The sequence below is a fragment of the Eleutherodactylus coqui genome, chromosome 4 (assembly GCF_035609145.1).
Source record: "Eleutherodactylus coqui strain aEleCoq1 chromosome 4, aEleCoq1.hap1, whole genome shotgun sequence".
Lineage (NCBI taxonomy): Eukaryota > Metazoa > Chordata > Amphibia > Anura > Eleutherodactylidae > Eleutherodactylus > Eleutherodactylus coqui.
The window spans coordinates 46,823,961-46,848,966 of NC_089840.1; the positions used below are offsets into that span (position 1 = coordinate 46,823,961).

The 25,006-nt window shown below is 44.2% G+C and overlaps 1 protein-coding gene across 6 annotated transcripts in view; it reads right to left on the reverse strand.

Moving 5' to 3' along the window:
* B4GALT4 (beta-1,4-galactosyltransferase 4) overlaps positions 1–25,006 on the reverse strand; it is a 57,797-nt gene that overhangs the window by 21,636 nt on the left and 11,155 nt on the right. For 5 of the 6 annotated variants that reach the window (XM_066599359.1, XM_066599363.1, XM_066599361.1 and 2 more), the window contains one exon: positions 4,573–5,009. In XM_066599359.1, the coding sequence (XP_066455456.1) occupies positions 4,573–4,849 (277 nt within the window). In that variant the 5' untranslated portion in view covers positions 4,850–5,009. The remainder of the gene's footprint in view (positions 1–4,572; positions 5,010–25,006) is intronic. The other variant, XM_066599362.1, reaches the window with a different exon arrangement.

A 25,006-nucleotide genomic window follows, 5' to 3' on the forward strand; every position in this document is an offset into this window, starting at 1 on the left:
AGTCCGGCGGCACATGAACGGGTCAGATTTCGCATGCGGGAGCCCGCGGTAGAATCCAGCCCTGTGCTCGGCCGGCGTTCATGCGTACCTGTTGAAGTCTGTTTTGCGGATGGATACGGTGAGCTGCGGCTGGACATGTGCAGTACAGATTTTTTTTTTTAAATCTGCGTGCTTCCCGTTCCGTCGCTAGGCGATGCCGCAGGTACCCGCGACCTATCCACAAGGTCAACTGCGGATGAACCATGGTTGGACGACTTCTATGGAAGCCGTCCGTGCGGCATCAGCACGAAAATAAAACGTGCTTCGGTTTTTCCTTCGCTTGCGGAAATAGCCATTCCGCAGGTGTAGGAAAAAGCGCTTTTGGATCGCATGTTCCGAATGGTATTTGCTGCAGATCCAAAGTGCAGATTCCGCAATACAAATCCGTTTGTGTGCCAATGGCCTTACAGTCACAGTCCTGGGTATAAACAGATCATGGAAGGCATCTCTGTCTTGTCCCCTCATGTATTTATACGTAGTTATTAGATCGCCCCTCAGCCGTCTTTTTTCTAAACTACACAAACTATAATAAAACTAAATAATCCCACGTTTGATAACCTCTCTGGGTATAGGAGTTCATTCTGTTTATTACTTTAGTTGCCACCTTTGTACCCGCTGAAGCTCTGATATGTCCTTCTTAAGTCCCGGTGTGAAGATGACCCTGACAGACACTTGGAATTCTGTCAGTGGGCAATATAAATGTGTGAACAACTGCTGAGATCATCCTGATAATGTGATGATTCAAGTCCGTCATGAATGGTTATCGACATCTTCAGAAAAGACATGTGATTAGTGTTTTCCAAACCACATAATTCAACATAACTTTATTAAATAGTCAACACCACATCATCCATAACTGAAGAATAGTTGCAGGTATTTAAAAAAAAAAAGTCTGCACCTGTCAGTTCCTTAAGACATTTTACCCTTAAAATCATGCATCCCATGACCTACTATCCATTGAAGTTCCTTGGACTGAATCCAAGGTGGTTGCCACCAGGATGGCCGACAGGCAACACCATAGTGCCAAAAGTTTTCCCCCACCCATCTAACTGCTCTCCAAAGTCTTCTACTTGTATCTCTTTTCATTCTGAAGATATTCCAGGTGGCCCTGACTTTTGAATCGCCCTGTAGTTAGAGAGCGTAATAGAATTTAAAAAAAAAATACTAAAAGTGTAGGTGGCTCCCATTACCCCCCCACCACCCCCCCCCCCCCCACCACCACCACATCATCTCAGGATAGGTATTCTCCCTACGCCGTCATTCACCAGAGATCAAAGACATTTAAATGCCCTAAAGCATATTTGCTCAGGTAAGTCCCACGGTCCGCTGTTTACTTTGGCGTTACAATATCCTGATAACCAATATTAGTATTATTAGTTAATATAGAGAGCGACGGAAGACAGACGGCTTTATGGGGAGTGGGAGATATATGACATGTAATTACATGTACCCATATGACATCTGGATGGGTTCACCTCCGCTCACCTTATGACTTAATGGCTGTGAATTCAGGCAACCCAAGAGAAAATCATTAACCCTTTCATTGCCAGGGATATACCACTCTAAGGGTTAACTACTTGGATTATGCACCCCATTAGGCCTATCACACAGCAACCTACCTACACTGATGGGAGGGCAAAACCTCCAAAACAGTTGTCTGCACATGGTTATCTTTTGTTTCTGGAGAAGACTCTGGCTTAGGCTTCTTTCCCACGAGCGTATACCAGCCGCCGTTTTCACGGCCGGATGCTATACGCAACTTTGAGAGAGCTAAAACTGGTGAACGGGCGCACAAATCAAGCGTTTGTGCGCCCGTTCAGACGGCATGGGTTCCGGCGCATATACACCATGCCGTCGGCCCTTTTCGCTCCCTCCCCATTGCAGGCTCACCTGTCCTCTCCTCCCCGCTTGTTCTTTGCAATGGGAGGGGGCGGAGCTAAACACCATCCTGCCTCCTCCCATTGATGGCTATGGACAAGGGGCGGGGAGAGCTTAGCTCCACCCACATCCCACCCCTTTTCCACAGCCAGTAATAGGAGGAGGCTGGAAAGGCTGCTGCTTAGCTCCGCCCCCTCCCATTGCAGAGAGCCAGCGGGGAGGAGAGGACAGGTGAGCTCCCTCCCATCTGCGGCCGCTGCCATGGACTCCCATAGTTCTGGGACTATCTTTTGGGCCAGACATAAAAACACCCAGAGCTATATTGGGTTGGCCGGGCGCTTTTATGCCTCAGGAATATGGCCATGTAATCTGATGCATTGGAATCCAATGCATCAGATCGCAGCATAATTCAGCCGGCCGTGAAAACAGCCAGCTGATATACGCTCATGGGAAGGAAGCCTCATGCTTATATTCCCAGTCATGTTGAAGGCCAGACATTGATTTGCAGTGATACTAGCTTCTAATAGGTGGCATTGTACCAATTTGCATACACATCCCAGAGAAGCATGCATGGCCTTAGAAAAGTCTCCACAAACCTGCTACCGTGTTTCCCTGAAAGTAAGACATTGTCTTATATAACATTTAGGCTTCAAAAGAGGCACAGTGTCTTTTTTTTTGGGGGGGGGCGGGTCTTATAATACTCACCTAGTAGCCGTCGTTTGGGTCCCTTGCGCTGGTCTCAGTCGCTGCTGCAGGCTTCTGTGTAGTCCTGAATACTGATGGAGCATCTCTTACTGGTAAGGGGGCTTGAATACCACGCCTCCAGCAAGCCATTGCTCTGATTGTCTGACGCAACGCTTGCTGAACCAATCAGAGGCAGCGCTCGATGATGTCATTTAATGAATGGCTGGGATTGGTTCAGCGAGCGTCGCATCAGCAAATCAGAGCAATTGCTTGCTGGAGGCAGGGTATTCAAGCCCCACTACCAGGAAGAAATGCTCTGTCAGCGTTCAGGACTACATGGAAGCCTGCAGCAGCACCACAGCCCAACGCGAGGGACCCGAGTGCCGCCTACTAGGTGAGTATTGCTTTTTTTTCTTTTCATGTGTTGTAGCTAGGGCTTATTTTCGGGGGAGGGTTTCTATTTCAAACATCAACAAACTCAGATTTTCAAGCAGATTCAGCGCATATTTGTAGCAGGGGAAAAAAAAAAGCACAGCATTGCTCTCCCGATTTTGGTGCAAATTATGTCACCCATTGAGGTCTATGGAGAAAATCCGCAGCAGATATGCGCAGTTTCCGCAACATAAATAGACATGCCGCAGACTTCATAACCACAGCGTTTTTCAAAATGTCATACTTTTTGGCAGAAGAACAAAACTGATGTGTGAAGGAGAATGGTTACATCTCATTCACTTGTCTTGTACTGTAAACGCTGTGGAATGTCCGCAGCGATTCCGCAAGTCAAAATTCCGCAGAATTTACTGACTGTGTCAAGGCAGCCTACAGAGGAACTATACGCCTTCTGAACTATTGGCCCCATACTGACACCAGGATCAGGACTCCTAATCGTTATTTACATGGTGGCGAAAGAGTTTTCAGAGATCTCCATCCGGGAGAAAACCCAATGATCAGTAGTCTTCCCTCGCTGAGTGGGCTAGAGCCCCCGATCTCCCAGCAATACCCTAGTGGTAAAGGAGATGAATGTGCGCCAACCAAGACTCAAACTCTGTTTACACTTGTGTTACTTTCTTTCTATTGAGTTTCTCTTGTTCTTTGATCAAATTGTAATATCCTTTGATACGATGCCGATGTGTGTTTTGTTATTTCTGGACTAGCTACATATGATGGAGTTAGAATTTATCTCAATACTTGTACACATTTATGGCCTTATCTTAGGTCATCGGCTCATCTTTTACATATCCCTGGGCAAGTCAACTGGTTTTATAATACACCTTATTGTTGTTTGGTTGCTTCTTGCTACATAGCAAAAATAGGAACCAAAAGAACAATAATCCTCTTGTAACTTACTTCACAGTGTATAACTGTAGTCAGACTCCCCCATAATATGTATGCAGTGGTCTGCTCTAGTATAATGCAGCTGTGGAACAAACTACTAACACATACATTGGGGGATTCTGACTACACAAGGAATCCGTTACCCGAAGATTTTTCTTTTTCTGCAATAAAAGTATAAAGCGAGGTAACAAAACATGAAATAATGAAGATCTGAGATCTCAGTTCAGTTTTGTAACAACTGGAGAGCAGCAGATTAGAGACCACTGGTGTAAAGAATGTAATTACCATAGCACTCTTTCACACGGGCAACAGCAATATCGCCGCAAGAAAAATTCCAGCAATATTGCATCGTTGGTCTGTGCGATATCATGATTGTGTCACTGCAAAGTCATGCGACTTTATAGCACAATGTGCAAGGATTATTTTTTTTTTTTTGGGAGAGGTGGGGGGGGTGGAATAAGGGGACAGAAGACAGTTTAAAGTTGCTTAAAGACACTTGCTTGAAGTCCTAAGTGTCAAATCTTACTAGTCATGTCCTAGCAGTGCACTAACATGTAGGAGCTGCAATGATGCTTATATTGCCCACTACCCAGCTTTATTAAGCCCTGAATGGGTTACAAGATACTCGCTACTCACTGAGCTGCGGGGACAGCATCGGGCAGATCTTTGCTTCCACTTCATGCTGCGTTGTCTCTTCCACAACAGCCGGCGATCTGTTGACCTCCTCCAGTTTCTTCTCTGAGGATGGTAGACACTTGCATGAGTTGTCCACTTGGGTTCGGTATTTGGGGAAGTAGTGGGTGCTGTCCTTCACATAGAAGCCGAACCAGCCCACGATCATCGCACACACCGTGATAAAAAGCAGGAGCCGGATCTGGCAGAAGAGGTTCCCGATGGTGCTGGTCACTCCCATCGCTACTCCTCCTCAGGACCAAACACTGAGCCGAGTACGGACTGGAGATCAGCGGCGCGTCCTTCAGGTCACCTCATAAACCGCTCACGTAGAACGTCCATCTCATAAGAGGCCGACCGCAGCGATTCACATCTCACAGCCGTCATCCGGAGAATCTGCTCTACACATATAGTGGAAATATAGAATGGTTAGTCAGGAGGGCATGACATATGTCCTATCTGTCTATGGGAAAGTTGGGTGATAACCCTTAAGGGAGAGGGCACCCATATTGGTTCTCACCCAACTTTCTTATAGTAGTAGGTTTGCCATTCAGGGTTATAGAAAAGCTGGGTGAGACCCCTGTAACCATTAGGACCATCTGCTGTCACAGGGGTTGTCATCCAAGAAGCCCGATTAGCAAATCTGCTTAGTTATCCGAATATGCACATCTATTGCATCCTACATTAAAAAGAATCTCTCTGACCCTGGGAAAGTTGGGTGACATGCTCTGTGATCATCTGCTTTGACAGGGATTGTCACCCAGCTTTCCTAGAACACTAAATTTTTCCTTGTTATATATGGTCTTCCTTGGCAGAGGTCTTCTAGCTTTTCTAGAATCCTGAACAGCCAAATATCCTAGTTATGCCTTGTTCTTAATACCACACATCCTCTCCCTAGGCATCTGACAATGGCTGATAACATAGAACAATAGTTAGACAGCATTTAAGTGTACTGTCTCTTTAAGTTGAAGATACATAATACCCCATTTAGGTATAGTCTTACAAACCAGAACTTCCAGTTTTTGTGCATAATCTTGATTTTCCAGTGCAGTCAGCAATGGCGGTTTACATAGAAGGTGAGAGGTCTACAAGAGCGCTCAGGTGAACCTACTTAGTGCAGGACTAGTATATACAGGGGACTCACCTGGTGCACACGGTCTAACCCAAAACTATGGGTTGACCATTGCACCCAATAAACACCCAGTGTTGCCAGACGAAAGTCGGGTTTCTTTGCTCCCTTCAGACCAATGTAGTGGTGAGCCGGTGGACCCGTCACCAGATACCAAAATAGGTTCCTAGGACGGTAATAGAAAAAAAACCCCACAAAAACGTAAAATTGCAGCAGGCCTAATTTTTGTATTGATTCTGCACGGACGTCTTCCATTGCAGCCGTCCGATCAGATTGCGGAAAGGTCGCGGATTCTGCGTCATCGTAAGGCGATAATGCAGAAAAGCAGGAGTTTAGAAAAAAAAAATCTGTACTGCGCACCATCTGCAGTACAGCTGAAAAATGAAAGTAAGCGGTACGCGTGGACGCCGCTGCTCCCAGGGCCGGATTCCTCCGCAGTGAGCAGGTGGCCTTAATATAGGACTTCTCAAGGTAAGTGGCTTACTTGTACAGGAGTTCCCCTCCATAGAGACCCCCCACCCCCACCCCAAAACATACAAGTATTGCACTTTGCAGTCACAAGCTTGAAAAAGCTGACAGGACCCTGAAACGCGTCACACCGGGCTCCCGCATGCACTGATATGTTTGTTCTAGGTCTCATTTGTTTTGTTGCCATGTGTGTCAAGTAAATACTAACTAATTGATCCAAACACGGGCCAGAGCTTCCCTGGACGTCCCTTCTGGTGACTGCAAAGCACAATAATACTCATTTGTTTTTTGGGGGGGGAGGGGGGGGTTACGGAGGGGACCTCCTGCACAGGTAAGTCACTTGCATTGAGAACTCTCCAAGTGCTTTATGTATTTATCGCTCCCTTAAGAAGCGCAGGGTCTCGCTTTTTGACACGTTTTTCTTCTATTCTAAACGCTCCGCAAGAGATCCGACTGCCTTAGAGGTGACGTCAGCACTCGTGCAGTCGCTTAAAGGACTGTCGGCCGGTGTACAACATCCTCGTACTCAGCGGGTCGCCTACTTTAAGCCCATAGGCTTAGCTCATAGGACTAAAAGTAGGTGACAGACTCCCTCTAAGATAGCAGTCGATGCACGTCCTTTACACTCACAGAGGTGGTCACCCAGCTTTCCCAGGACCCCAAAAAGGACAAATCAGTCTACTTATGCAGAGCTATGTCAGCTTGTGATATATCACTGCATAACTAGGCAGGTTCGCCATTCAGCATTCAGGAAAAGCTGGGTGACGAGTCTGTAGAGAAGTTGTACAAGAGACTCACACCTGTAGTCTCCGTCAGGAAATGGAAAGGGATTTAACAAGCGAAGTGAATGATTTACTGTAATAAAAAGCCTCAACCTTATCAGTCAATTCCAGACCTCACAGCCGTACTGGTCAAAGTGCAGGGGTACAAAGTTATGGGAAACACACACACACACACACACAGTACATCAATCAGCCATAATATTAAAGCCACTGACCGGTGAGGTGAATAACAATGGTGACAATGGCGCCGGTCCTGATTGGGATATACTAGGCAACAAGTGAATAGCCACTTCTTGAAGGTGATGTATTAGGAGCAGGGAAAATGGGCATGTGTAAGAGACCTAAGTGACTGACAAGGGCCAAATTGTGAGGTCTACATGACTGGTCAGAGCATTTTGAAAATGGTAGGTCTTCTAGGGTGTTCCCACGCCATCAAAAATGGTCCAACGAAAGACAACTGGTGACTGTCATGGTGCCTATGGTTCATTTGTGTGTGGAAAGTGAAGGCATCTGGTCCGATCCCAAAGATGACCGACTGTAGGATAAGCCTGTAGTACTCAGAACGGCCACTATATGGCGTCATGAGCACTGGCCGGTTTGTGCTCAGGCACGGAAGAGACTGCAATGCTCGCACCGCGCCACGGCTCCATCAATTAGCACACTGACAGTGGTCCTGAGTGGAAGACCACCATTTAAATCGAGGGCCTATCCTGAGTGAAGCAATGGCTACGAGGAGTATTAGGCTATATTAGCACGGCAGAATTTTAGATGGCTTTTTCTGTGTGAATCCCACTTGTAAAAACCACAGCGAAATCCACAGAAATCATGTGTGTGAACATCCCCCTAGACCTCTACATCTTATCTGCAAGCTCCTTCTCTACCAGCAAGCAGAGATCTGGAGAATGGTGAAGAATTGAAAGGCAAAGTATATGAGAAGTTGCAGCACTTCATGTGACATAATCCCTTAATATGGTACAACCATAATGTCATTCTGCAGGCAGTGTGCCATGATGAGCAGCAGCACATATGGATGGAAGGCAGATACACCCAGTGATTTAAATCAACATCCCTATTCATTTCTCCCCTAATGATCTACAGCACAACACCCTCAGCCAAATGACATCTTGCAAGGAGGCAGCTTCCATTATGACCGCCAGAGCACAATAAAATTACTGTTACATTCGCCGTATTGAATGTGCAGGCCCACCCATATGACACATCCCATACATATGGATTTAATCTTTCTCCTTGAATACATAGCACTGTTGTTAAACTTGCCTCAAAGTGCCTTTCTGCAGGGCTTTGCTCAGTGCCTGCGACATGCGGTGTGCTGCTGTACACAGCACGGTGTGCTACCTCTCCTGTGCATTAGGCCTGCACCTGCAGCTCTTTAACCTTTTGCAATCCAATTTCTATCCTGGTTTTCCTAGGGGGCTTACTCTTTTCCGCTGTTATACAACAGCGCTATATGCTGGCTAAAGCCAGTACTGCATGAGGTGACACGTTGGATAGGCGCCGACAGCAGAGAGGCTGGCAATATACAGTAAGAGAACCCCGACGGACGTCTTCCAACATCGGAGCTGTACTGCCTTAAATCATAATGTCTTTAGAGGTCAGACAGTGGATTGGAAAGGGTTAACATTGGATTGAGATCTACACTTTATAACAAAATAAACTTAAAAAAAGAAACTTAAAATCACGCCCCTAGAAGGAAGGAAGTTATTTTTCTGCAAAACTCGTCCTGCAGTTCCATCTCAGGCAGATCTGTAAATGATTAGAGTTGTGGTGATTAGATGAACGGTCTTGTCACCTGAGGCCCTAAAAGTGGTTCCCTCTTGGCCTATAAAGGCTCTCGGAGGCTCCTTGTGTGTAGTGACGTCTTCTTCCACTTGTGTGGAGCTTGTTGGCCACTAGACCCTCTACGACGCAGAGAAGAGATTTCACCCCGTTACCAGAGTCTGAGAGGGGCACATTATTGGGATGTGAGAAGCTGGATGGTCGTATCCATGAATTGCTGCCACCTGGGCCGTTCTGACCAGACTGTTGGGAGGTGTTGGGACCAGTGGATGTATGAGGGCACACAAGGCGACTGGGCTTAGGACCCCCCGACAGACCACCAGTAGAGAGGATCTTCTGATCATCCGACAAGCACAAGCAGCTCCAACTGTTTCCTTGTCCGCCATACAGAGACTGGTGGCGCTATCGTTACTGGACCTTGTGTCTGTTGGAACCATTTCCAGGCGCTTGGCTGAAGGACATTTGGTCTCTGGCCCCTCTCACACAAATCTTTGTGAAAACCAGTTCTTGTTGTATATTTTGTCCAATAAAAACGCAAGCGAAGCCAGCTGATGACGTCACTATTTTTCCTCGTAGCATAGTAGGCAGCGTTAAAAGGCTGCACAATGCATTTTACAGCGTCTTTAATGCACCCCATTCATTTCAATGGGCGATTCAGGGCGTCAAAACGTGCTGCAACGCTGAAAATAGAACATACAGCATTGATTTTAGCGTGCGTTATAAAAGCTGCACTAAAACGCTTTTCTCAGAAGCCTCACTGAAATAAATTCAAGTTTAGTTTGACCGCTGACAACGGCCGTGTTCGTGTCACAAGACCTCTAAGTGAGCGCCTCAATCCTGCTATTGCTATGGAGCGGCACACTGCCCCCTCCTGGTGTGATGGTCTTGGGGGAAAAGTCATCGCATACGTCAGTCGGTCACCCCTAGTAGTGGTAGGAGGGACAATGACAGCTCAGCAATATGTTCAGGACGTCCTGCAGCCACATGTGCTCCTGTCATGGCGGCTTCCAAGAGGCAGCAGGATAATGCTCAGCCGCACACACAAGGGGGTCACAGGAGCCTCAACAACATTGTCACACTAATGTAGCTGGCAGGTCACCAAATTTATCGCCAAAAGATCATGTATGGGATCATCTGGGATGCAAACTTCGACAGTCTACGAGTTTGCATGACTCCATGCCCGCCCGTATCACATCTTGTATCCAAGCTAGAGGCGGTACAACAGGGTACTAGAGCCTCCATGCCCGCCTGTATTACATTTTGTATCCAAGCTAGAGGCGTTACAACAGGGTACTAGAGCCTCCATGCCCGCCTGTATCACATCTTGTATCCAAGCTAGAGGCGGTACAACAGGGTACTAGAGCCTCCCTTCAAAAGTTCAGTTCTATGCAATAAATGATCCTTTTGCTTGTAAATTACTGTGCTGCGGAGCTGATACTTGTGACTACAGTTATTTTGGTGCTAATCGCAATTCTCCACAGCCAGGCATCCTCAAGAACTAGCAGCCACAGTACTGGGAGAAGCCATTGGCATCCAATTTGCACCAGTCCTGATGACGGGTCACAATTATAGACCAATCATGGTGATCGCATAGAAATTTGTTGAAGCAAGAAACTTTTTGACTGCTTACTTCTGTCTCTCTTCTCCCTGCCAGATCATGCTGGCAGCTGGCAGAGAAGGAGCTCAGTAGGGAGCAGGCTGTCGGAGTGACACAGAATACTGCTAAAAGCAATTAATCAGCAAACAAATCATCATTAACCCCCTATAGTCAGTCTAGCAAAGTCCGATAGTCTTACAATCCTTTTACATGGGCCGATTAGGAGTTCCTTCAAATACTTGTTTGCCCAACAATCAGGTCGTGTAATGGGAGCAATGATCAGCCATTAACGAACTGAACTCCTGGCATCATGGCACCCGAGATCGGAGTGCTGAATCCAGGAGAATGGGGACACAGGCGCCTTTCGTTACTTGTTATACTAGAATAAGGTGACCAGATGTGCCAATTTAGGCGGAACAGTCCTGCTATGGAAAGCCTGTGTCCACAAGGTCCCTAAGCGGGACAGTCTTTTGTCCCACTTATCAGAACATCTGGTTACCAAGAAAGTGATTACCAGCCGAGGTGCCACAGCTTCCCAGCTGGTAATCACTTAGTGGCACTACTACGGGTACACAGACTGATGGAAGCGTGTGCACCCAGGATCATTTTCCCCTGACCTCTCCTCCTTGGTTCCGCAGGAGGAGAAGAGAAGGGAGGAGGCGTCCGGGAGCACACAGTGCTAAGCAGAGGGGCAGCAGCACTTTGAAGACAAGGAGGAGCTAAGTATATTAGTCTCAGGGGGTCCTTGTTGCTACTGGGGCTACTGTGGGGGTCACTATTACTACTGGGGCTGATAAAGGGGGACACTATTAGCAAAAGTACAGGAACGATTATCATTGGATGACTTGTCGGGCATCTGCACCCCAAGAAGTCGTCCCATGTAAAAAAGGACCCTTAATGGCATCTTGTATGCATAAATAGGCAACAGATAAAAGTACTCTTTTCTGAAAAAAAATTATTTTTTTTGCATTTTAGTGTTCTCTTCCAATATAGTTCTAAAATAACTGCTTCTTTCCGTTGGATCATTTGCATGTTGGTGTCAGCTTTGATATTATCAAACCCACACGTTCCTTTGGTGGCCAGGTCTTATTTTGGCGATGACGACTCAAACACTACGGAGGTGTCTCACGAATTAACTCGCATTACATTGCCGAAGTATGAGAGGCCGTTTCGTCATTTTGCCCTACAATAAAAACTTTGGTTTGATGCGGTCTAGGACGGTTTTATTCGCGGGGGAGATAAAAGTCTTTTCTATTCAGTCAACTGAGTTATTAGGGACCTCATAACTCAAGAAATGCACCTGCATTTTCAGATCCTGTAGTACAAAATGAGAAGCTTATTGAAGAGTCACTTCAAATAAATTATGCATCACTGTAGATCAGATTCCTAAAGGACTTGCTGTGACTATTAGGGGAAGGGGTATAGGCTCTGCTTGGACTACTGGGGAGGTGAGAGCCACTGATAAGGCTACTACCGTATGTAGGGGAAAAGTACTGATGTGACTGTTGGGGGAGCAAGGCAGTATTTGCAAGTGAGAAATATAGAACACTGCTGTGACTACTGAGGGGGGACAGGGGGAAAGAAAAAAATTTAAAAATGTAAAAAAAAAAAAAAATCACAGTGACTTGGTTTAATAGAGAGCTCTTTGAGGGGAGAAATGTTCAGTATCTAACTGGTAAGGAAGGCTTTGCTTTATTCCTAACCTTACTTTTGAATAATGGGACCTGAAATGTGTGAGCGCTTCTTAAAAGCGCTGTCTCACACCGGCGCCAAAGTAGAGCTTCACTGTGGTACAATGTACTGTAGAGTGAAAAAGTGACCAGATTTAAAGGGGAACCCCATTATAAATCCTAGTTTGCAACTGAAACCATTCATCAAGCAGTCTGCCCTTGGAAGATCAATGGAAGGTGGAGTTGCTCCCCTCCCACCTAATCTTGCACCTTTACAATGACCTAGCTTTATGATGAGCCTTTAACAATTTCCTCTTGTGTAATTTTTATGAGCTCTAATATGTATCTTGCCGCAGGGAACATAATTACCAGACGTTTCCTTAAGCCAATAGAAAAAGTACACAGTAATTGGAAACACCCGCTAGTAGTAAAAGGAAAAGTGCATTTACACGTAGCGGATTTACTATGGATTATGCAAATCTGCAGCAGATTTCACCCCGTACAATAGAAAGGGTGAAATGTGCTGTGGATTCTGATGCAGATCTGCAGCATAATCCACAGCAAATCAGCTACGTGTGAACGCATCCCAAGGTTGGCTTTGCATAGGATGACCATTGTCCAAATGGCTATCACCCGTGTGCTTCAAATACAGGAGTGATGGTTATTCAGTGAATGGAGATGGAGCGCGGTGGAGATCTTTTGGCCACCCGCCTCCATTCACGGTGAACAGGCAGTCGCTCAAAGATAAACGACTGCCTGTTTACACTGAGTGAGAAGTCGCCCACTAGTGCTAAAACAAAGCGACTATCGACTATTGAGATACTGCTCACTCAGTAGCCACTCTAGTCCCGTGCAACTATTGATCAAAATTGCTCGTTTGAGTGATTTTTCCCCAGACGTGGCGCAGCAATTAACACTACAATACAGGAAGATGGGTTTTCAAATCTGCAGCATGATCATTCTTATGCTGAAAAACAGCAGAATTTTAAAAAATGGCGAAGATGGCAGCACTGTGGATTACAAAGTGGCTGGGATGATGGAAATTCAGCGACCGAGGTGCAAGGCACACCACTGAGGAGATGGGGTAGCTGTTAGGGATGTCACGGTGGCACTGCCAACTCCTCCCCTGAGGGACATGTGTGACCCTTTGCCAAGGGCCTGGCAAGCCTCTCCAGGCAATGCTGGTGCAGCAGTTACCTGAATAAGTTGTGTCGTGGATTTATTAGAGTTGTCACGGGTGACACCACCGTACCTTGCTCCGCGGAATATCCGATGGGAAATAAGTCCGCATATGGGTTAACTTGATAACACTCAGTTGCTGGGAACGGTCAACAACCGGAACTTTACATGCAATAAATATCTTGACACAGGCTTACAAGTGGTAGACCAATTCACACACCAGTGCAGGAAACAATTGAAGAGGTCAGGGAGGAAGCACAGAATGAAACCAGGCCTACAGTCCTAGTTATCTGTGTGAGTCCGCTCATGGGGACACACTCTGGGGAACAAGAACACTCCACTGAACACTCACTTCTGTAGTTCTCTAGATACTGCACGGCAGACTTCTAACTCTCTTAGAGTAGGGGTACTAGGAATAGACCTCCAGGATACCTCTCTTCCGCTTTCAATCTTCACCACGAGGGTTGAAGGTACCCCCATGTGGCCGGCACTCACTCCTTCTCTGGTTCTCAGGACAACCCAGCAAAAAACTTCTCACTTTCACCTTACAGCCACATATATCAATCATACTCACATGACATCACAAATTGTTACATTTCCAATCTGTTTTAATTATCAGATTTTAAAAGTTCTATTGTCTATACATGGTTATGGGGGCGGCCATCTTGTCTGAGCTACATTTGCTTTACAGCAGCTTCATGGGCCATTCCATTGGGACAAGAGGGGACCCATTGACTTGTATGGGAAACTGTTCTGAACTTCTGCAGAGTAGATGATCACAGCTTGTACCTATTGTGAAGGGTGCATTCGATGTTCTCTACACATAAGTGTCACCTCACTGTGTAATCCTGCCTGTAATGTTAGTGAGACTACGGTTGCAAAGTCTTCTCTCCAGATCAGGAAGTGACAGACTAGAATTAAACTCTGCGATAAAAATGCTGCATTTTCCACTTATTTTTTCACTTATTTTTATACAAATTGTGACCAAAAATAAAAAAAATAAAAAAATAAAAATGTAAAAAACCCACAAAAAAATTCTTTTAAAAAAATATAGGTTTTACAAAAATGTGATTTTCATAATAAGCCAACTTCTGATGATCTATTCCCTTTAACCCCCTCAGTGGCAGTTTTCTTACCACCCTGTCAGAACTACCAGGGCAGATTTTTTAAATGGGCCAATCATTTATTTTCAACTAATTTTGCAGTTGTGTTCCAAGAGCCATAACGTTTTCATTTTTCCATTGACACGGCCATGTGAGGGCTTGTTTTTTGCAGGACAAGTTGTATTTTAGGGTATATATAATGTATTGCATAACTTTTGTAAAAAAAAATTTGTAGGGAGATCGGGGGGGAAAAAAAAGAAGTTCAGCAATTTGTTTTGTTTTCATTGTTACGGCGTTCAGTGTGTAGAATAAATAGTGTGATAACTTTATTAGTCCCACGATTCCGGCAATACCAAGTTTATACAGTTTTTTTTAGGTTTTGATTTTTTTTGTACATTTAAAACATTTTTTTCTTAAAGGTTTGCTTTTGTGTCGCCACATTCCAAGAGCCGTATTCATATTATTTTCCCATTGCCAGAGCTCTAGATGGCCTTGTTTTTTGCAGGATGAACTCCACTCTTCATTTACCTAATTTTTAGGAACATGTAAAAATTTTGATCGCTTTTTATTCCATTTTTTCTAGGGGTAAGATTAACAAAATCTGTAATTCTGGCATGTTTTTTATTTTTATTTTTCACTGCATTCTCTGGAGCAGTATAAATAATGTATTACAGTCATTCTACAGGCCAGTACGATTATACCAATACCAAATTGTAATAGTTTTTTTTAACTTTTCCACGGTTTCAAAAAAATATATATATATATATATTTTTTTTTTTTAAATCGCTGCATTCAAAGACCCCTAGCATTTTAATTTTTTTTTTATCAATGGAGCTGTGTAAGGGTTTTTATTTTGTGGTAGGAGTTGTACTTTTTACTAGTACCATTTGTTGATCCGTGCAGCATTTTGATCACTTTCTATTCTATTTTTTGTATGGTGAGATAGGCTAAATTAGCTATTTTTTCCCACGTTTTACATTTTTTTTTGCCATGCCGTGAACCCTGCAGATTAACCTCTTCGCGCTCCAGAACGTACATTTACGTCCTGCAGCATTGGGGTATGTATGAAGAGAGATCGGGGTATTACAGCTGACACCCGCGGGCAATAAATGCAATCGTACAGCAAAACATCCTACTGCAGGAGCGATCAGAGCATCGCTAGCTGTGGGGGAGTTTAACCCCTTTCCGCTGCAGGGCGTAAGTTTACGTCCTGGCAGCCTGGTACTTCCCGCAACAGGACGTAAACTTACGTCCTGGAGATAGCGCGGGATCACATATGATCCCGCGCTATCCCGCAGCGGGAGCCGGCTGTCAGTCACAGCCGGCGTCATCGGAGATGCCTCCCCCGCTGTTAACCCCTTCCCTGCCGCGATCTAAGTAGATCGCGGCAGAGAGAGACTTCACAGAGGGAGCGCGGCTCCCTCTGTGTCTCCGGCCGGAACTCGCGATGTGATCCAGACACTGGCGTCCTGTATTGCCTATGCCTATAATCGCTGTACAAGCGATAAGGCATGGCAGAGCAGCAGCTCTGCCATGCCTTATGACAGCGATCATCAGGGCAGTGGTTAAAGTCCCTCAGAGGGACACAAACAGTGTAAAAAAAACAAAGATTGAAAAAAGAATTAAAAAAAAAAAAGTAAAAAAAAAAAGTTAAAAACCCCATTTTTTAATGCTTTTTCTCAGATTAGCATAAAAAAAAAAATAAAATCCCACATATTTGGTATTGTCGCGTCCGTAACGACGCGTACAATAAGTTGCACATGCTTTTGACTGTGCACGGAAAAAAACGCTAAAAAAACACGCTAAAAAACTGAGGCAAAATGCTAATTTTTAGCATTTTGCCTCACTAAAAACGCAATAAAAGTGATCAAAAAAGCCGTATGTACCCCAAAATGGTACCAATAAAATCTACAGCTCGCCTCGCAAAAAATAAGCCCTCATAGAGTGCCGTACATCAAAAAATAAAAAAGTTACAGGACTTTGAATGCAGCAATTTAGAAAAACAAAAAAGATTACCCAGAAAAAGGGTTTTTATTGCAGAAAAGTGGGAAAACCTAAAAAAAATAATTTTGGTATCGTTGTAACTGTACCGGTCCGCAGAAAAAATGGAATGTCTCATTTATGCTGCATGATTAACGCTGTAAAAAAAAAAAAAAATCTATGGCAGAATTGATGCGTTTTCTCTTCCTGCTATCATAATAAAAAAAGTTTTACAATATAGTCATTGTACCCAAAAGTGGCACCAATAAAAACTACAGTTCGCCACGCAAAAAACAAGCCCTCATACGGCCGCGTCGACGGAAAAATAAAAAAGTTATGACTTTTGATAAACAGAGAAGAAAATCCGCCAAAAATTGCTGTGTCCTTAAGCCCAAAATAGGCCGTGTCATGAAGGGGTTCAAAAAAAAAAAAAAAGATAAATAAGATCAATAAAGTTTTATTAACTGTAAAAAAGAAAAAAAGTCATAAAAGTTTAAATCACCCCCCTTTTGCCATATCTATAATAAAAAAAATCTAAATCATAAAAAGGAAAATACATATTTGGTATCGCCGCATTCGTAAAAGTCCGATCTATCAAAGTAGCACATTATTTACCCCTCATGGTGAACGTAGTCCGAATAAAAAAAAAAATAGAGAAAGCCAGAAATGCACTTTCAGTCACCCTAATGCAACAAAGCGATCAAAAAGTCGTATGTATTCCGAATTGGTACTAACGGAAACTACAGGACATCCCCGCAGAAAATGAGCCCTCATTCAATTGCATTGACGGAAACATTAAAAAGTTATTGCGCGCAAAAGATGCAGCAAAAAATTTTTTTTTAAACAATTGAATGTCTTTGAATAAAAATACAAGTACTATAGCAAAAAAAAACAAAACTATACACATTTGGTATTGTTGCAATCGTTCTGACCCATAGAATAACGTTATGTCATTTTTGTTGCAGTTTGTGCGCCGTAGAAACAAAATGCACTGAACGATTGTGGAATGTTGTTTATTTCATTTTACTCAGAATTTTTAAAAGTTTTTCAGTACATTATATGGTACTTTAAATAGCACCACTGAAAACTACAACTCGTCCCACAAAAAACAAGCCCTCATACAGCGACGTCAATGGATAAATAAAGAAGTTACGATTTTTTAAGGAGGGAGGAAAAAAAAAAAGGGGCCACATCATTAAGGAGTAAAATAATGTACTAACTTCCTCCTCTGGGTCATTACGACGCTGGGATACCACGTGTAATTTTGGTTTTAATTTTTTACAAAGTAAAGGTAGAAAAGGTGGGGTTTTGGCGTTCTTTCATTTTTTTTTTTTTACTTTAAAATTTTTGTCCCTTTAGGGGGCTTACATAATAGAATAAAAAAATTAATAAAATAATACTCTGCTATGCTGAAGCATAGCAGCATATTAGAAAGGCTATAACATTCAGACAGAGTCTGGGCATCATAGCCAGCTGGCAGACCCAGAGGCTATATTCAAGCCTCCAGGGGCCACAGAGACCCATCAGGACCCCCTGATCACATTGCCGGGGTCCGATGGTGACAGCCCTTTTCATGCTGCGTTGGCATAGACCGTGGCATGTAAAGGGTTAACACAGCAGAGATCGGAGGTTTTCTGCGATCTCTGCTGTAAGAGCTGGTGCCCAGCTATCCTCTGACAGTCAATCACCAGCTCTCCCTGCCACGGAAATCAAGCGAATGGTCTCTATGGCAACCTGTAAACAAAGCAGTGCAGGAGTTTAAAAATAGAAGCGGGAAGTTGCCGGCAAATCTGTAATATATTCCTGCTTCTATTTTCAAAGTCCTGCACTGCTGTGTGTGGGTCAGTGCAGGCAGAGCACAATGGTAATGTGCTCTGCAGGTCCCATAGTGAAACATAGCCCAGAAATCTTCAGGTCTATATCACTATGGGCATTGGAGCTCGTCCCGGAAAATTTCTGGGTGTGCCAATCAAGGGGTTAAAGGGGTTCTCTACACTCAAGTCAAACAAACATGGTACCTGCTCAGTTTGTAGTTTCTACTGTGTAGTAAAAAGAACCCAGAAAAGTGGACTTTGACGAGGACGATCCCCATGACATTGCTGTATGTATGTATGTATGTATGTATGTATGTATGTATGTAATTACACACGCAAGTACGATTTCTACATATCTGTGAACACATTCAATTAACTTTATTGACAAAGTCAACTGGGAGAACCGCTTTAACCAGCAAGTCACACAAAGACATCAGTACGTCAAGACACTCACAAGTACAACGATCAATAAGCTAAGGATTTACCGGAGACTTGCCAAGTAGACCAAGCGGTCAGCTCATGTGACCAGGTAGTATAGAGAATAGAACGTAACCTTTATACAATAAAATAAAACCCCTTATACACATAATGCCTGAACTGTTGTCAGGGCAATGTCCTCGTCACTCGGAGAAGACCTACTGGACCAGTACTGGGGAAACAATCCCCGACCTGTAAGGGGAGTACCTACCGGAGGGGCTGGTGGGCTCCTAGCTACTTGTCCAAACTATGAACAATACACAAGAAAGAAGTGTGCAAAAACATACAAACTAAATACTTTCTTGAACAAATGTATCAAGTTAAAGCACTTCATGCAGAAAACTCAATACAAGGGAGCGTCATGCTTTAAAGACTAACTCTCCAATGCCCGTAAATTATCCTGTGTCAGCATATAGCGACAATCCAAATGAAACAATTGCAATCTAAAAGCAGAAAGTCAAACAATCTAGTGACAATACAGTCATTAATCCCATGCTAGAAAATGTCAATTATGCTGTAAAATGTTTGCTTTTGTGGACAGGACATTGATATGTGGAATTCGCATATTTTCACATGACATGTATGTGATTATGTTATACATTTGCATGCTGTGATACATATATACCGTATATACTCGAGTATTAGCCGACCCGAGTATAAGCCGAGACAATAAGTTTCACCACAAAAAGCTGACTCGATTGACTCGAGTATATACTAGGTAAAAAAATCCTCCATACTCACCTCCCAGCCAGCGTCTGTGTCTGTACGATAAGCTGCTTGAATTCTCCCCGCTGTCCTCTCTGCTTGGCTATGTCAGTGCTGTGTAAGTAAGCTCTGTGATTGGATTGAGCGCCAGCCAATCACAGCTGGCGCTCGATCCAATCGCAGCGCTTACTTACACAGCACTGACGGCAGGGGATTTGAAAGCTGAGCAGGGAGAATTCTAAAGCAGCTTGATTGGCTGTAAATGATCGAGCACCGACTGTGATTGGCTGACGCTCGATCCAATCACAGCTCTTACTTACACAGCACTGACACCGGGGGATGACAGAGCCGAGCAAAGAGGACGGCGGGGCATGACAGCGGAGAGAATTCAAGCAGCCTGCCGCACAGCCGCCGGAGATACAGACGCAAGCTGGGAGTCTCCCTGACTTGAGTATAAGCCGAGGGGGATCTCTTTCAGCAAAAAATGTGCTGAAAAACTAGGCTTATACTCGAGTATATACAGTACTTTAGCTAGATAAATAGAATGGAGTCAAGAAGCTGCAAACATCCAGCGGACTCATTTTGCTATGTCTGTGGTGAATTTCTCAAGACAAGAGTGAAGAAGTCCCCTGTACAAGCATCACCGAGAATGTGTGAGGCCTACAAGGCATATTTTGGAATGCTAGTTGGCGATGAGGATAAAACATGGCCGCCTCATTTCACCTGCGAGAACTGCAAAAGAATTCTAGAAGTAAAGTAAAATTAAGGTAGTTGTTCTTACTAGAGGTCTTAGTTTTACACCGATTTCAGTTTCTTCTTCTGCAGGATGGTACAGAGGAGAGAAGAGGGCCATGAGGTTTACAATTCCACGAATTTGGAGGGAACCTACTGACCACACAAGCAACTGTTACTTCTGCATGGTGGACCCTTCAACACGCCGATCTGGTAAAAAATGCACAACCAGTGGTGTATCCAGACATTCCTTCATCAATCGCCAAGGAGATGAAGATGCTGATTTCACCGACACTGCTGCTGCCAAACTTCCCGAATCAACATGACCTGAATGATTTGATTAGAGATCTTGGACTCACCGTTAAGAAAATTGTAGATCAATATATCAGTTTACTGCTTCTGCTATTAGATTGTAGATTAGAAAGATATAGCATCCTGCTACTATAAGTAGTGAAGGGGTTAAATGTAACCATTTCTATATACCAGTGAGTGGTACTGGGTAAGACATAAGATAAGATAGTCCTCCAGACCCCCTCCCTTGCATACCTTCCTAATGAAATAACAATGGTTTCCTTGTAGGTTATAGTTACACCTTAAAAAGTTGTGAACTTATGTTAATCATTTTAGTTTTAGCCTATCATGTTTTCTTATTAGTTTTGGAGGTATGTACTTTTCCTGTAATGTCATTTATGGTATATAAACAACATGCAAGTTTAAATACATTAAAAATCATTTGATACCGCAACAGGCTGGTGTGATTTGTATTTCTCCTAAGGGCCCAGACGTCTACACGAGATCTGAGATTGCCTTCTCCTTGGTAAACACATAAATTCTCCTTACACTCACAAAATGTTGAGCTGCTGACCTCCATGCTCAAGCAGTGGAACTTTTTGGATGCAAGTGTCCATGTAACAGACCAAAGGAAGCGCCACCACGTTTTAACAAGTTTCTTCACCAGTCAAGATGAACTATGTTTCTGCCACGATGCGAGAGGTCTTTTTGATGCAATCGGCATCACATACAGTGAGAATGAGTGGCGCCTTTTCATTGACAGTTTGTGCAAGAGCCTCAAGGCTGTCCTGCTTCATAATGGGAACACGTTCCCTTCTCTTCCCCTGGCGCACTCAGTGCATCTCAAAGAGGACTATGAAAACGTGAAGGTTTTACTGCACCGACCAAGGTATGATGAGCACTGGTGGGAGGTCATGGGAGATTTTAAAATGCTGGCATTCCAGATGGGTCTCCAAGGTGGTTTTACGAAGTACCCCTGCTATCTTTGCCTTTGAGACACTGATTCACACTACCATAAGCAGGACTGGCCACCGCAAAGGGAGTTTTTCGTTGGACAGAAGCTTACCAGAAAGGAAAATGCAGCTTGGAACAGCTTTGTGGCAGTAGTTAAAGGTTTCCTTGGGAATCACAAGGCCCACAACTATGTGAAGCTGGTTGAAGCTCTGGTTAAGAACAGCAAGATGGGTTGCAGGAGGTCTCTAAAACTCCATATCCTTGATGCTCATTTGGACCACTTCAAGCGGAACATGGGAGAATACTCAGAGGAACACGGCCAACGCTTCCACCAAGATATTATGGTCTTTGAACATGGAAACCAAGGACAGTAAAATGAGATCATGATGGGAGACTACATACGGGGACTAACTCGGGAAAGTGGTGAGCAGTACAATCATAAAGCTAGAAAAACCACACATTTCTAAATATTGTCTTCGTTTTGAAGTATAAATAAACATGACTTTTGATCCAGATGTTGTCCGTTTATAAAAATTGTTACCCATTTACCTATATGGGGATATGCAAAATATAAACCTCATTCTCCTGAGCACAAAAGCAAACTGCGGAAGGTATAATGGCCATTTTCTAAACCTTTTAGACATAAGAAAGCAGGAAATAACACTCACTTGCCGAGGACAAAAAGTGTGTTACATAGTCCAAATAAAAACAATTGCAATTTAATAGCAAAAAGACTCAAAATCCAATTAACCCCCAATTAGGAAATGCCTGCCAGGATAAAAGAGAGAATCCCCAGGTAGCGAATAATATCTAGATCAGTCATAATGCCTCTGTGAAGGGATCTTACCTGAAATGCTAGACCTGCATGTTTACAAAAAGGGGTGGGAAACATTCAATCATCTGGGACGCCAACCTTGACAACCTACGTGTTTGTACGATCTAGAGGCTCAGTTAAAGCAAATGTGGAGTGAAAAGCCACAGGATACCATACGGAACCTGTATACCTCCATGCCCTCCAGTATCACATCTTACATTCGAGGTAGAGGTGGCCCAACAGGATACTATAGCCTCCATGCCCACCCGTATCAAATCTTGTATCCAAGCTAGAGACGGCTCAACAGGAAACTAGAGCCTCCATATTCATCCGTATCACATCTTGTATCCAAGCTAGAGGTGGTACAACAGGGTACTAGAGCCTCCATTCCTGCCTGTATCACATCTTGTATCCAAGCTAGAGGCGGTACAACAGGGTACTAGAGCCTCCATGCCCTCCCGTAACACATCTTGTATCCAAGCTAGAGGCGGTACAACAGGGTACTAGAGCCTCCATATTCATCCGTATCACATCTTGTATCCAAGCTAGAGGTGGTACAACAGGGTACTAGAGCCTCCATTCCTGCCTGTATCACATCTTGTATCCAAGCTAGAGGCGGTACAACAGGGTACTAGAGCCTCCATGCCCTCCCGTAACACATCTTGTATCCAAGCTAGAGGCGGTACAACAGGGTACTATAGCCTACATGCCCACAAGTATCACATCTTGTATCCAAGCTAGAGGCGGTACAACAGGGTACTAGAGCCTCCATGCCCAACTGCATCACATCTTGTATCCAAGCTAGAGGAGGTACAACAGGGTACTAGAGCCTCCATGCCTGCCAGTATCACATCTTGTATCCAAACTAAAGGCGGTACAACAGGGTACTAGAGCCTCCATGCCGGTCTGTATCACATCTTGTATCCAAGCTAGAGGCGGTACAACAGGGTACTAGAGCCTCCATGCCCGCCCGTATCACATCTTGTATCCAAACTAAAGGCGGTACAACAGGGTACTAGAGCCTCCATGCCTGCCAGTATCACATCTTGTATCCAAGGTAGAGGCGGTACAACAGGGTACTAGAGCCTCCATGCCCAACTGCATCACATCTTGTATCCAAGCTAGAGGCGGTACAACAGGGTTCTAGAGCCTCTATGCCAACCTGTATTACATCTTGTATCCCAGCTAGTGGTGGTACAACAGGGTACTGGAGCCTCCATGCCTGCCCGTATCACATCTTGCATCCAAGCTAGTGGTGGTACAACAGGGTACTAGAGCCTCCCTTCAAGGGGTCAGTTTTCTGCAATAAATGCCCCTTTCGCTCTGATATTGCAATCACTTATAACAACGTTACAATCGCACAGAGAAAGGTTCATTTGATCCCGACAACTTCTCCTAGGTCAGCGTTTGCGAACCTTTTAGAGAGAGTGCGCCCAAACTGCAACCCAAAACCCACTTCATTATCGCAAAGTGCCAACACGTCAGGGGCGGGGCTTATCACAACATATGATTTTATCGCCGTCATTATAAAAGGAAAAGGCTGTTTCAAAATAGACCGGGTGCAGATTTTGACTGCTTTTTGGATGTGGAAATTGCCACGGAAATGTCCGTTGAGGACATTCTGCAGCACTTCCGCCACGTGTAAGCATACCGCAGTAGTAATAGTGACCCCCCCCCCCAAGTGGCACCGGCGGCGAGAGCCACCCCCCCCAAGTGGCACCGGCGGCGATAGTCACCCCCCCAGAGTGGCCCTGGTGGAAATACTGACAAGCTCACAGCGGCTGACAGCCTACTTACATCCTGGGGATACAGCAAGATCAGAAGAGATCTCACACTATCGGGCAGCAGTAGCCTAAGAGCCGTATGTCAATGATAGCTGGGCTTCTGCTGCAACAGCGGGGGTGCATAGGAGCCGCGACCCCTGCTGGTAACCCCTTCCCTGCCACAATCTGTATAGATCACGACATGAGAAAGGTTCACAGAGGGAGTGCAAAAAAACTGAGGCAAAAATGCTAATTTTTAGCCTTTTGCCTCCCAAAAAAACTCAATAAAAGTGATCAAAAAAAGACGTATGTACACCAAAATGGTACCAATAAAAACTACAGCTCGTCTCGCAAAAAATAAGCCCTCTCAGAGCTTCAACCATGTAAAAATAAAAAAAAGTTATAGGACTTTTAATGCAACGATTTAGATGAAAAAAAAGGTTCCAAAAGAAAGGGTTTTTATTGCAGAAAAGCAGAAAAATGTAAGGAAAAAAAAAATAAGAATTTTAGTATCGTGGTAATTGTACCGACCCGCAGAAAAAAAATGTATAGCGTCATCTATGTTGCATAATTAATGCAGTAAAAAAATTATAAAAATCTATGGCAGAGTTTATGCGTTTGCCTGCTAACAAAAAAAAATAAATAAAAGTTTTACAATACAGTCTATATACCCAAAAATGGCACCAATAAAAACTACAGCTCGCCACGTAAAAAACATATATACGGCCATGTCGACAGAAAAATAAAAAAAGTTCTGGCTTTTGAAAAATGGAGATGAAGATCGTAGCGCCCTTAAGCTCAAAATAGGCCATGTCCTTAAGGGGTTAAAGGGTCTTCAAAAAAAAACAAAAACTGAACGTTTTCTGTCTACAAAACAGATGATTTAGGACAAAACACAATGAGTGAACTTAACCAAATGCCTTTCCACAGTGCAGCGCAATTTATACAGGTCTGCGTATATCAATATATATGCATGTGTGTGTATATACCGTATACAGACACACGTCCGACTCCTGGTGGCCATACAATACAATCACACAGTCTTTGCGACCTCAAATTCACACACATCATGGTACCGCTGCCCGGCTCACCGCTAACCTACGGTCTATAAGAGGACACCTCAACCACTGCAGGTCCCCCTTA